This window comes from Tamandua tetradactyla, chromosome 5 (genome assembly GCF_023851605.1).
Source record: "Tamandua tetradactyla isolate mTamTet1 chromosome 5, mTamTet1.pri, whole genome shotgun sequence".
Classification (NCBI taxonomy): domain Eukaryota; kingdom Metazoa; phylum Chordata; class Mammalia; order Pilosa; family Myrmecophagidae; genus Tamandua; species Tamandua tetradactyla.
The window spans coordinates 28399685-28411942 of record NC_135331.1 but is presented as its reverse complement, the minus strand read 5'-3'; the positions used below and the strand labels follow the sequence as shown (position 1 = coordinate 28411942).

The following is a 12258-nucleotide window of genomic DNA, read 5'->3' as shown; positions in this document are numbered from 1 at the left end:
CCTGGAATGGCTGACTGTCTGGGAGAAACAGCTCCGGTGAGATCACCGAGGGGCGCGGGCTTTCCCGGGTGGGGTGGCAAGCGGCTGGAGTCCCTCCCTTCCTCCTTCCCGGGCCAACTGGCAGAATTGGGCAGGCGGTCCCCTGAAGCCGTGGTGGCTGGCGCCCCCACCACGCGAGGCCCCCCGGACCAACTGAGAGAATTGGATCGGAAATCCGCAGACCACGGAGAACGGTGACCGGGGGGGTCCCTTCCAAACACGTGACTCCCCGGTCCGGCTGGGAACGGTGCACTCTCCCGGGCAGCAGTGGCTGGCGCCCTCCCGCCACGCTTGGCGCCCCGGGCCGACCAGGAAATTCGGACAGGCACTCTCCTGGGCTGCGGCGGCCGGCAACCCTCCCCGCGTTTGGACCCCCGGGCCAGCTGGCACTCTTCCAAGCCGCTTCGGCTGGCGAACCTCCCCCACGGCGAGAGTTTTCCAAAGTTAAAGGACCCACAGCACCTTTTACTGGTGGGACCCGCAGACAAACGTGTGCCATGAGTGCCACCTACTAGGCAGGATAAGAAAAACAGAACCCAGAGATTTCACAGAAAAATCTTTCAACCTGTTGGGTCCAACACCCAGGGAAATCTGACTAAATGCCCAGACGCCAGCAGAAAATAACGGATCACGCTCGGAAAATTGAAAATATGGCCCAGTCAAAGGAACAAACCAATAGTTCAAATTAGATACAGGAACTGAGACAACTAATGCTGAATATATGAACAGAAATGGAAAACCTCTTCAAAAACGAAATCGATAAATTGAGGGAGGACATGAAGAAGACATGGGCTGAACAAAAAGAAGAAATAGAAAAACTGAAAAAACAAATCACAGAGCTTATGGAAGTGAAGGATAAAGTAGAAAAGATGGAAAAAACAATGGATACCAACAATGATAGATTTAAAGAGACAGAAGATAGAATTAGTGATTTGGAGGATGGAACAACTGAATTCCAAAAAGAAACAGAAACTATTGGGAAAAGAATGGAAAAATTTGAACAGTGGATCGGGGAACTCAAGGACAATATGAACCGCACAAATATATGTGTTGTGGGTATCCCAGAAGGAGAAGTGAAGGGAAAAGGAGGAGAAAAACTAATGGAAGAAATTATCACTGAAAATTTCCCAACTCCTATGAAAGACCTAAAATTACAGATCCAAGAAGTGCAGCGCACCCCAAAGAGATTAGACCCAAATAGGCATTCTCTAAGACACTTACTAGTTAGAATGTCAGAGGTCAAAGAGAAAGAGAGGATCTTGAAACAGCAAGAGAAAAACAATCCATCACATACAAGGGAAACCCAATAAGACTATGTGTAGATTTCTCAGCAGAAACCATGGAAGCTAGAAGACAGTGGGATGATATATTTAAATTACTAAAAGAGAAAAACTGCCAACCAAGACTCCTATATCCAGCAAAATTGTCCTTCAAAAATGAGGGAGAAATTAAAACATTCTCAGACAAAAAGTCACTGAGAGAATTTGTGACCAAGAGACCAGCTCTGCAAGAAATACTAAAGTGAGCACTAGAGTCAGATACGAAAAGACAGAAGAGAGAGGTATGGAGAAGAGTGTAGAAAGAAGGAAAGTCAGATACGATATATATAATACAAAAGGCAAAATGGTAGAGGAAAATAGTATCCATACAGTAATAACACTAAATGTTAATGGACTGAATTCCCCAATCAAAAGACATAGACTGGCAGAATGGATTAAAAAACAGGATCCTTCCATATGCTGTCTACAGGAAACACATCTTAGACCCAAAGATAAACATAGGTTGAAAGTGAAAGGTTGGGAAAAGATATTTCATGCAAATAACAACCAGAAAAGAGCAGGAGTGGCTATACTAATATCCAACAAATTAGACTTCAAATGTAAAACGGTTAAAAGAGACAAAGAAGGACACTATATACTAATAAAAGGAACAATTAAACAAGAAGACATAACAATCATAAATATTTACACACCGAACCAGAATGCCCCAAAATACGTGAGGAATACACTGCAAACACTGAAAAGGGAAATAGACACATATACCATAATAGTTGGAGACTTCAATTCACCACTCTCATCAATGGACAGAACATCTAGACAGAGGATCAATAAAGAAATAGAGAATTTGAATATTACAATAAATGAGCTAGACTTAACAGATATTTATATGACATTACATCCCACAACAGCAGGATACACCTTTTTCTCAAGTGCTCATGGATCATTCTCAAAGATAGACCATATGCTGGGTCACAAAGCAAGTCTTAACAAATTTAAAAAGATTGAAATCATACACAACACTATCTCGGATCATAAAGGAATGAAGTTGGAAATCAATAATAGGCGGAGTGCCAGAAAATCCACAAATACGTGGAGGCTCAACAACACACTCTTAAACAACGAGTGGGTCAAGGAAGAAATTGCAAGAGAAATTAGTAAATATCTCGAGGTGAATGAAAACGAAATACAACATATCAAAACCTATGGGACGCAGCAAAGGCAGTGCTAAGAGGGAAATTTATTGCCCTAAATGCCTATATCAGAAAAGAAGAAAAGGCAAAAATTCAGGAATTAACTGTCCACTTGGAAGAACTGGAGAAACAACAGCAAACTAACCCCAAAGCAAGCAAAAGGAAAGAAATAACAAAGATTAGAGCAGAAATAAATGAATGAAAACATGAAAACAATAGAGAAAATCAATAAGACCAGAAGTTGGTTCTATGAGAAAATCAATAAGATTGATGGGCCCTTAGCAAGACTGACAAAAAGAAGAAGAGAGAGGATGCAAATAAATAAGATCAGAAAAGGAAGAGGAGACATAACTACTGACCTCACAGAAATAAAGGAGGTAATAACAGGATACTATGAACAACTTTACGCTAATAAATACAACAATTTAGATGAAATGGACGGGTTCCTGGAAAGACATGAACAACCAACTTTGACTCAAGAAGAAATAGATGACCTCAACAAACCAATCACAAGTAAAGAAATTGAATCAGTCATTCAAAAGCTTTCTAAAAAGAAAAGTCCAGGACCAGACAGCTTCACATGTGAATTCTACCAAACATTCCAGAAAGAATTAGTACCAACTCTCCTCAAACTCTTCAAAAAAATCGAAGTGGAAGGAAAACTACCTAATTCATTCTATGAAGCCAACATCACCCTCATACCAAAACCAGGCAAAGATATTACAAAAAAAAGAAAACTACAGACCAATCTCTCTAATGAATATAGATGCAAAAATCCTCAATAAAATTCTAGCAAATCGTATCCAACAACACATTAAAAGAATTATACATCATGACCAAGTAGGATTCATCCCAGGTATGCAAGGATGGTTCAACATAAGAAAATCAATTAATGTAATACACCATATCAACAAATCAAAGCAGAAAAATCACATGATCATCTCAATTGATGCAGAGAACGCATTTGACAAGATTCAACATCCTTTCCTGTTGAAAACACTTCAAAAGATAGGAATACAAGGGAACTTCCTTAAAATGATAGAGGGAATATATGAAAAACCCACAGCTAATATCATCCTCAATGGGGAAAAATTGAAAACTTTCCCCCTAAGATCAGGAACAAGACAAGGATGTCCACTATCACCACTATTATTCAACATTGTGTTGGAGGTTCTAGCCAGAGCAATTAGACAAGAAAAAGAAATACAAGGCATCAAAATTGGAAAGGAAGAAGTAAAACTATCACTGTTTGCAGACGATATGATACTATACGTCGAAAACCCGGAAAAATCCACAACAAAACTACTAGAGCTAATAAATGAGTACAGCAAAGTAGCAGGTTACAAGATCAACATTCAAAAATCTGTAGCATTTCTATACACTAGTAATGAACAAGCTGAGGGGGAAATCAAGAAACGAATCCCATTTACAATTGCAACTAAAAGAATAAAATACCTAGGAATAAATTTAACTAAAGAGACAAAAAACCTATATAAAGAAAACTACAAAAAACTGTTCAAAGAAATCACAGAAGACCTAAATAGATGGAAGGGCATACCGTGTTCATGGATTGGAAGACTAAATATAGTTAAGATGTCAATCCTACCTAAATTGATTTACAGATTCAATGCAATACCAATCAAAATCCCAACAACTTATTTTTCAGAAATAGAAAAACCAATAAGCAAATTTATCTGGAAGGGCAGGGTGCCCCGAATTGCTAAAAGTATCTTGAGGAAAAAAAACGAAGCTGGAGGTCTAGCGATGCCTGACTTTAAGGCATATTATGAAGCCACAGTGGTCAAAACAGCATGGTATTGGCATAAAGATAGATATATCGACCAATGGAATCGACTAGAGTGCTCAGATACAGACCCTCTCATCTATGGACATTTGATCTTTGATAAGGCAGTCAAGCCAACTTACCTGGGACAGAACAGTCTCTTCAATAAATGGTGCCTAGAGAACTGGATATCCATATGCAAAAGAATGAAAGAAGACCCATATCTCACACCCTATACAAAAGTTAACTCAAAATGGATCAAAGATCTAAACATTAGGTCTAAGATCATAAAACAGTTAGAGGAAAATGTAGGGAGATATGTTATGAAACTTACAATTGGAGGTGGTTTTATGGACCTTAAACCTAAAGCAAGAGCACTGAAGAAAGAAAGAAAGAAATGGGAGCTCCTCAAAATTAAACACTTTAGTGCATCAAAGAACTTCATCAAGAAAGTAGAAAGACAGTCTACACAATGGGAGACAATATTTGGAAATGACATATCAGATAAAGGTCTAGTATCCAGAATTTATAAAGAGATTGTTCAACTCAACAACAAAAAGACAGCCAACCCAATTACAAAATGGGAAAAAGACTTGAACAGACACCTCTCAGAAGAGGAAATACAAATGGCCAAAAGGCACATGAAGAGATGCTCAATGTCCCTGGCCATTAGAGAAATGCAAATCAAAACCACAATGAGATATCATCTCACACCCACCAGAATGGCCATTATCAACAAAACAGAAAATGACAAGTGCTGGAGAGGATGCAGAGAAAGAGGCACACTTATCCACTGTTGGTGGGAATGTCAAATGGTGCAACCACTGTGGAAGGCAGTTTGGCGGTTCCTCAAAAAGCTGAATATAGAATTGCCATATGACCCAGCAATACCATTGCTGGGTATCTACTCAAAGGACTTAAGGGCAAAGACACAAATGGACATTTGCACACCAATGTTTACAGCAGCATTATTTACAATTGCAAAGAGATGGAAACAGCCAAAATGTCCATCAACAGATGAGTGGCTAAACAAACTGTGGTATATACATACGATGGAATATTATGCAGCTTTAAGACAGGATTAACTTATGAAGCATGTAATAACATGGATGGACCTAGAGAACATTATGCTGAGTGAGTCTAGCCAAAAACTAAAATACTGTATGGTCCCACTGATGTGAACGGACATTCGAGAATAAACTTGGAATATGTCATTGGTAACAGAGTCCAGCAGGAGTTAGAAACACGGTAAGATAATGGGTAATTGGAGCTGAAGGGATACAGACTGTGCAACAGGACTAGATACAAAAACTCAAAAATGGACAGCACAATAATACCTAATTGTAAAGTAATCATGTTAAAACACTGAATGAAGCTGCATCTGAGCTATAGGTTTTTTTTTTTACTATTATTACTACTTTTATTTCTTTTCTCTATATTAACATTCTATATCTTTTTCTGTTGTGTTGCTAGTTCTTCTAAACCGATGCAAATGTACTAAGAAATGATGATCATGCATCTATGTGATGATGTTAAGAATTAGTGATTGCATATGTAGAATGGTATGATTTCTAAATGTTGGGTTAATTTCTTTTTTTCCGTTAATTAAAAAAAAAAAAAGTATTGGTAGAGGGCGGGCCACAGTGGCTCAGTGGCAGAGTTCTCACCTGCTGTGCTGGAGACCTAGGTTCGATTCCCAGTGCCTTCCCATGACAAAAAAAAAAAAAAAAAAAAAGGAATTGGTAGAGTCCCTTGAGGATTTAAAGGGCGGAAGGTATATAGAACTATTAAACTCTCCCATCTGGGAAACACTGGGTACCCTCTCAAACATTGGGGACTCCCAAGAAAATAGACCAAGCCCTGGATTTTGAGGCTTGCCATTATGAGACTTGTTTCTGTAAGGGAGGAGCTAAGACTACCCATAACGAGGCCTAAGAGTTACTTCCAGAGGACCTCTTTGTGGCTCAGATGTGGCCTCTCTCTCTAAGCTGAGCTCTGCAAGGAAAATCATTGCTCCCCCCCCCCCACTGGGACATGACATCCAGGGCTGAAAATATCCCTGGCAATGTGGGGCATGACTCCCAGGGATGAGTCTGGCCCTGGCACTGTAGGATAGACAATGCAATCTGCCCAAAAGGGGGAAAAGAAGTATAAATAAAATAAGGCATCAGTGGCCAAGAGAGATCAAATGGAGTGAAGAGGCCGTTCTGGAGGCTGCTCTTATGCAGGCTTCAGTTCGATAGTGCTAATTGCTATTGTCTGTTAAGCTCCAATCCACATCACTCCTGTTGATTCTTAAGAACACGTAGTAGAGCTTGAACTGAGACTCTATAAAGGTTTCATGCACTAGGTTTGCCTTCCTGGAACTTCTAATTTCCAGAGGCTTCCTGGGTAAGATGAATCCTGAAACCCAGAGGGAACAGCCTCTCCAAGATTATCAATTAATTATATCCCCCATCCTCTAGTGTGGACACCCCTTCTCACCATGGAAAAGTCCGATCCCAGTAGATTGGGAGAAGGATCAAAGGAGAAGGAGGAGGTATAACAGGAAAAATAGGATTTAACGAACAAGTAAGACTGCTGAATCACTACATTAATACTCCTTCTAGCCTCCAGTGTCTTGGAGCAGCTAGAAATATTCTGTAATTACTTGTTGAAGTGTGCTTTGAAAATTACTGCTTTGTCCTTTCTTTGCTTTGTATATATATTTCACAATAAAAAAAGCTTATATTTCACACATGCAAAATGCAGCTACCCCTGCCCACTCGTCCCTGGCCTGCAGTGGTTGGGGGAACAGGGCAAGTGATGCACTTGGACAGGACAGGTCTCAGGGTGGGCTGGGAAGACAAATGCGTGGGGAGAAAGGCCCCACTGAAGACATGGGAACAGGGGAGCGTGGCCCATGGGGGGCTTGGGACTCCGAAGTGGCCTCTGCTGTGAGCCAGGCAGGAACCTGAGGTGCCTGGGGGTGCCAGCCACCTTCCCCTTGGTGCCCAGGGCATGCCTGTGGATCCAGTGGGTCCTGAGCCCTGCTGCAGCCCCCTTTCTCCATCCTTGGCTTTCCTGGGGTCAGGAACTAGGCCAGACATGAGTGGGGGTGGCATAGGGTGGGGGAGCTGGTAGTGCAGGATGGGCTGGGGAGTGGGGCCTCAGCCTGGCTCCTGACCCCCCCACCCCAGGGTCCGCACTTGTCTGGGTGTCAGAGCTGCGCTCACGGAGACAGATCCCAGGGGGGTCACAGGGGGAGGTGGCCGCCCCCGAAGGGGGAGGGGAGGTCTCAGTGCAGACCTGCTGGTGGGGACAGAGCAGGCGGTGCGGCTGGGCCCTGGTTGTCCCGTGGGTGCCCGGGGTGGGTGCACTGGAAGGCAGCCCCCCGGGGCGCAGGCCGGTACAGGCAGCGACCCCATGAAGGATGGGCTAGGTGTGGCGGGGTGGGGGCTTCTGGGCAGGGTACCCTCCTGCCATGGGCTGGGCACACTCACCTGGCGCCAGGACCACGGGCTCCGGGTCCCCCCGGTTTCCATAGTAGCAGACGACATCACCCTTGGCCATGCTGCGGGGTGGGGGACAAAGGGTTAGGCCAGGCAGAAGCTCCACACAGGGCCCCCACCCGGCTGGCACCTCAGGTACATCCCAGGCTGGCAGGCAGCAACACTCAAGAGACAGGCCCTGCTGCCACCACCTGCTCCGTGGGCAGGACTGGATGAGGTCTCCCCTCTGCCCTTGGTGGCCTCACTCGGACCAACCAGTGACCATGCTTGAGCGTCACCCACCAGCTTTCCTTGGGCGCCCCCCCCGCCTCTCCAGGGGGCCTGGGTGTTCTCCAGAGTCCCACAGGACCTCTCGAGCTCCAAGGAGCCCCCCCCACCCCTGGCTGCAGGGCTGGCCTCTCCCAGCACACGTCCCCCTGGGGCCCAGAGCCCATGAGGCCCAGCCTCGGCCCTCGTCCACGGGGCACCAACTCCCTTGGCGCTGCGGGGGCCACTTCCAGCAGAGAGGGAGCGAGGGAGCAGCCGGCCATGGCGAGGGCCCCCCACACTGCCAGCAGCCCCAGCCCGGGGCCCCACCACCAAGGCCAGAGCCGGCAGCCAGGCGTGTGGTGGCACTGCTGTTCGGAGGCAGGAGCTGGCCTCCGCGGGGTCCGTGGGACTGCCTCTGTCCTCGCATGGCCTCGCATGCTGCCCAGCCTCCCGGGGGAAAGGAGAATGTGGACGGCCCCTCCACAGGCACCGTCCCCAGTAAAAAAGTGCTCCCTGACAAATCCTGGAATGGCCCAGGGCTCCAGACTGCAGACTTGGTGCTGGGAGGAGGGAGGGAGGGAAAGGGGGAGGGGGGACGGAGGAGGGGGGGCAGGAAAGGATCAGAACTGGAGGGAGGGGGAAAGGAGGATGGAGGCAGGGAAAGAAAGGACAGGAGGAGGGAAGGCAGGACGATAGGGGGTGGAGGAGGGACGGGAGGAAGGTGGGGGGAGGGAAACTGGAGGGAAGGGGGAAGGGAGGGCAGGAAGGACAGGAGGAGGGATGGGAGGACAGCAGGGGGGAGGGATGGGAGAAGAGTAGGAAGGAGGGATAGGAGGATAACAGGCAGGGGAAGGAAGGGAGATCCCTTTTCCTGGAGGGTAAAACACAAAAGCCCTGCAGTCCCCACGGGTAAAAAGCTGAAACTGAATCTTTAAAAATGACCTCCTCTCTCTGTGTTCCACTCCCCCCAGGTTTCCCCCAGCACAGGCCCCACTGGGTAGAGCCAGGGTCAGGAGTGGGAGGGTCCAAGGGGGTCACCTGCAGTGGGGACCCGGGCAGTCTGGCACAGGCAGCTCCCCCAACCCAGGACGCCCACGGGCCAATGAGTGGCCACCTCCAACGGCCCCTGTCCACTCAGCATCCAGCCAGCTGCCCGTGCCTAGGCTCTGGGGTGTGCTCCCCACAACTACCCAGGACCTGACAACTCCAAGGTCACCCAAGCATTTGGCAGTGCAGGTCCCACAGGGCTGAGAATTTCTCCAAGTACCGCTTTCGCAAACCCAGCGCCCCTTCATTCCAGCGCAGGGGCTCCCGGCCCCATGGTCACACCCAGCCCCCTGCTGCCTGGGTCAGGGTCCCTTGGAACAGACCCAGGTGGGGTGCCCAGGGGCTCCCCCACCCCTGCAGACCACACCCCCCCACCTCAGGTCGGCCGCGATCAGGTTGAAGCCGTTGTACAGGTGACCCTCCGTGGAGACCTTGTGCAGGTAGGATAAGCTGTCCATGTCGCTGCTCAGGAACTGTGTCACCAGCTCCCCTGGGGAGGAAGCAGGAGAGCCTGGGCAGGCTGCGGAGGGCCTGGCATCGGAGCCCAGGGGGAGCACGTGGGGGTCCGAGCTGAGCCCCTGAAAGCTGGCTGGGGTGGGGGTGGGGGCCCGAAACCCTACTCACGTTGGACCATTTAGGTTTTTACCCCTTTTCGCCCACCTGGAAATCCAGCACGAGGTTTTGTCCCATGAGCCGTGTGCCTGGTAAAGGATAGGGCACGGGGCTGTGTAACGGGGAAGTCAGGACTTAACAAATGATTATGATTCCTGAATCATCATACAGATGTTCCTTTTGTTTTCTGGAATATTGGAGGAGACAGAGGGGAAATGCCTGGACTCTGAACTGTCATCGAGCTGCCTTGCTCTCTGATGATGACGGTATAGCCTTTACCTCGTGCGTCTGTGACTGTAAAAACCTCATGACTGACCCCACTTGTACTCCCTTATTGTGTTCTTCTTGTGGTCACTACAGAAAGCCCCCAATGTTTATTCATGAAGGGTCCTGGGTCAGCCCAGGACTAATCCACCCCAGGTCTCGAGTTATCTTGATAACCCAGACTGGATCCAACCAAAGTGGGCCCGCCTGACACGTGCAGTAGCTGGACTTGAATCTACAAATCACCCAGACCTCATTCCACCATTTTCTTATACACATTTGTGACTAAGCATGTGATCAATCTGTGCATGCTCAATAACTAGATCCCTTCTAATTACATCATATGGGGCCGCTGTGCTCATTATCCTAAAGCTGGCCGTCTTTTCTCTAATAAAACCATCAGAGATTCTGCAGTTCTAGGAGACAGATTTGGGGCCGCTAGGCCATCTGCTCTCTTGCTCTGCACCTAGCAATGAACTCTTTTTCCCTTTGAAGCCCTGGGGTCTGGGGAATGGGTCGTTTGAACCCCCTGCTTTGAATCGGTGTCAGTTGGGGATGCCCATAGCTGTTCCCTGTGGGCCTCCCCCCTGCCCATAGGCAGGTGCCCCCCTGGGCCGAGCATGAGGCCTAGGGTGCAGGTGTAAGTGGGCCCCCCTCCCTCTCACCTGCTCCCATCTCCACCACCCTGTGATCTGGGCGGCAGTGGGTGCCTGCAGGAGGCCATGCTGCAGACTGCAGCTCCCCACCAACCCCCCACCCCTGTGTACCTCGGCCTCGGGCGCCGGTGTCCTGCCGCGGCTGCAGGTAGTTGGTGAGTGCCGCCAGCTTCCCACGTGTGCTGATGCCGAGCCACGAGCCCCCTTCCTTCCCCTCCTCCATGTCAAGCCCTGTGCGGGGGGTGGGGAGGGTGGGGCACAGCCACATCAGCTGGGCCACTGCACTCCCACCAGGCTGGAGCTGTCTCCGCCCTGCCCGGCCGCCTAGAGTCCTGGTGGGTGACAGGGGCTGGAGCCCCGCAGGGCCGCCATCTGCTGGGTCCCTGGGGCTGGAGGGGGCCACACGCCAAGGTACATGTGGGGAGGATGGGGCAAGTCCATTCCAGGGACACCGGGAGCCACCTCCACCTACTGGGACAGGGTGGATTTCCCCCTCCCTCTGCCCCCCACACTGCGTGCCCAGAGGTTGGGGCAGCCCTGCACTCCTCAGGCAGGCGCAGGACACACCTGCCTTACTCATAGGGAGGGGCCTGCCCTGGGGGTGCAGCATGCCCCAGGGCCATAGTCACAGGGTTCCACGGGGACCACTCACCACTGCGTTCCACCACCATGGGGCTCCAACCACTACCCACCAAGAGGCTCCACCCACTATGGGGCTCCACCCACCACGAGGCTCCACCCACTACCCACAACAAGGCTCCACCCACCATGGGACTCCACCCACCACCATCACCCGGCTCCACCCAGCACGCGGACAGAGGCCCAGAGGCCCCAGTAGTGCATCTTCCTGGTCTGGAATAGTGACTTTACTTGAATATTGGGGTAAAAGAAAGTACACTCATTCAAAATGTTACTTCTAGAGCAATAATCAGTTATAGCAAAAAAGGAAATAAAAGACAAGGATCAGAAAGGAAGAAGCAAAACTGTCTTTATTTGTCAATTGTGAGAAAAATCCAAAAGGAATCTGTTAAGGAGAAAAAAGGAGGCTGCTAGATCTAATAAGTGAATTTAGCTAAGTCACAGGACACAGGTCAATTTTACAAAAATTATCTTTGATACACTAGCTGGAACTGGAAAAAGAAAATTGAAAAAAATACTTTTTATAACAGCATTAAAAAAATAGTTAGGATGACTAAAAAAAACTCAGGAAAAAACTTTACAAGAACCGTAAAATCCCTAAAGACTGAGAACTATGTATGAGATTTTTCTTTTTTCTTTGTATTTCTTTTTCTGAAGTGATGCAAATGTTCTAAAAACTGATCATGGTGTTGAATACACAGCTATGTAATGATATTACATATCAGTGAACCACTGATTGTACATCATGGATAGAAAGTATGTGTGTGAAGATTCCTCAAAAAAAAGACTGAGAATTACAAACATGAGTGAAATGAAGCAGAGCTAAATGAAGAGAGATAAGCCATGTGTCACCATCGGAAGGTGCAATTCTCTTAAGGTCACATTTCCCCTGACCAACAGACCCCACACTCTCCCAATCTTTGTTTTATAGAATTTTTGTTTTTGTTTTATAGAAATGAACACGCTGATGCTAAAATCCACATGCATGTGCAAAGGATCTAGAATAGC

General features: G+C 47.7%; 1 protein-coding gene across 5 annotated transcripts in view; it reads right to left on the bottom strand.

Moving 5' to 3' along the window:
* Nucleotides 1-12258, bottom strand: part of TANGO2 (transport and golgi organization 2 homolog) — a 40322-nt gene that overhangs the window by 9303 nt on the left and 18761 nt on the right. For 3 of the 5 annotated variants that reach the window (XM_077160385.1, XM_077160387.1, XM_077160386.1), the window contains exons 4-6: nt 10723-10842; nt 9455-9569; nt 7775-7845 (exon numbers count right to left, since the gene is read on the bottom strand). In XM_077160385.1, coding sequence (XP_077016500.1) covers nt 7775-7845; nt 9455-9569; nt 10723-10842 — 306 coding nt within the window. Of the gene's footprint in view, nt 1-7774; nt 7846-9454; nt 9570-9725; nt 9781-10722; nt 10843-12258 lie in introns of all 5 variants that reach the window. The other 2 variants (XM_077160384.1, XM_077160388.1) reach the window with 1 other exon arrangement.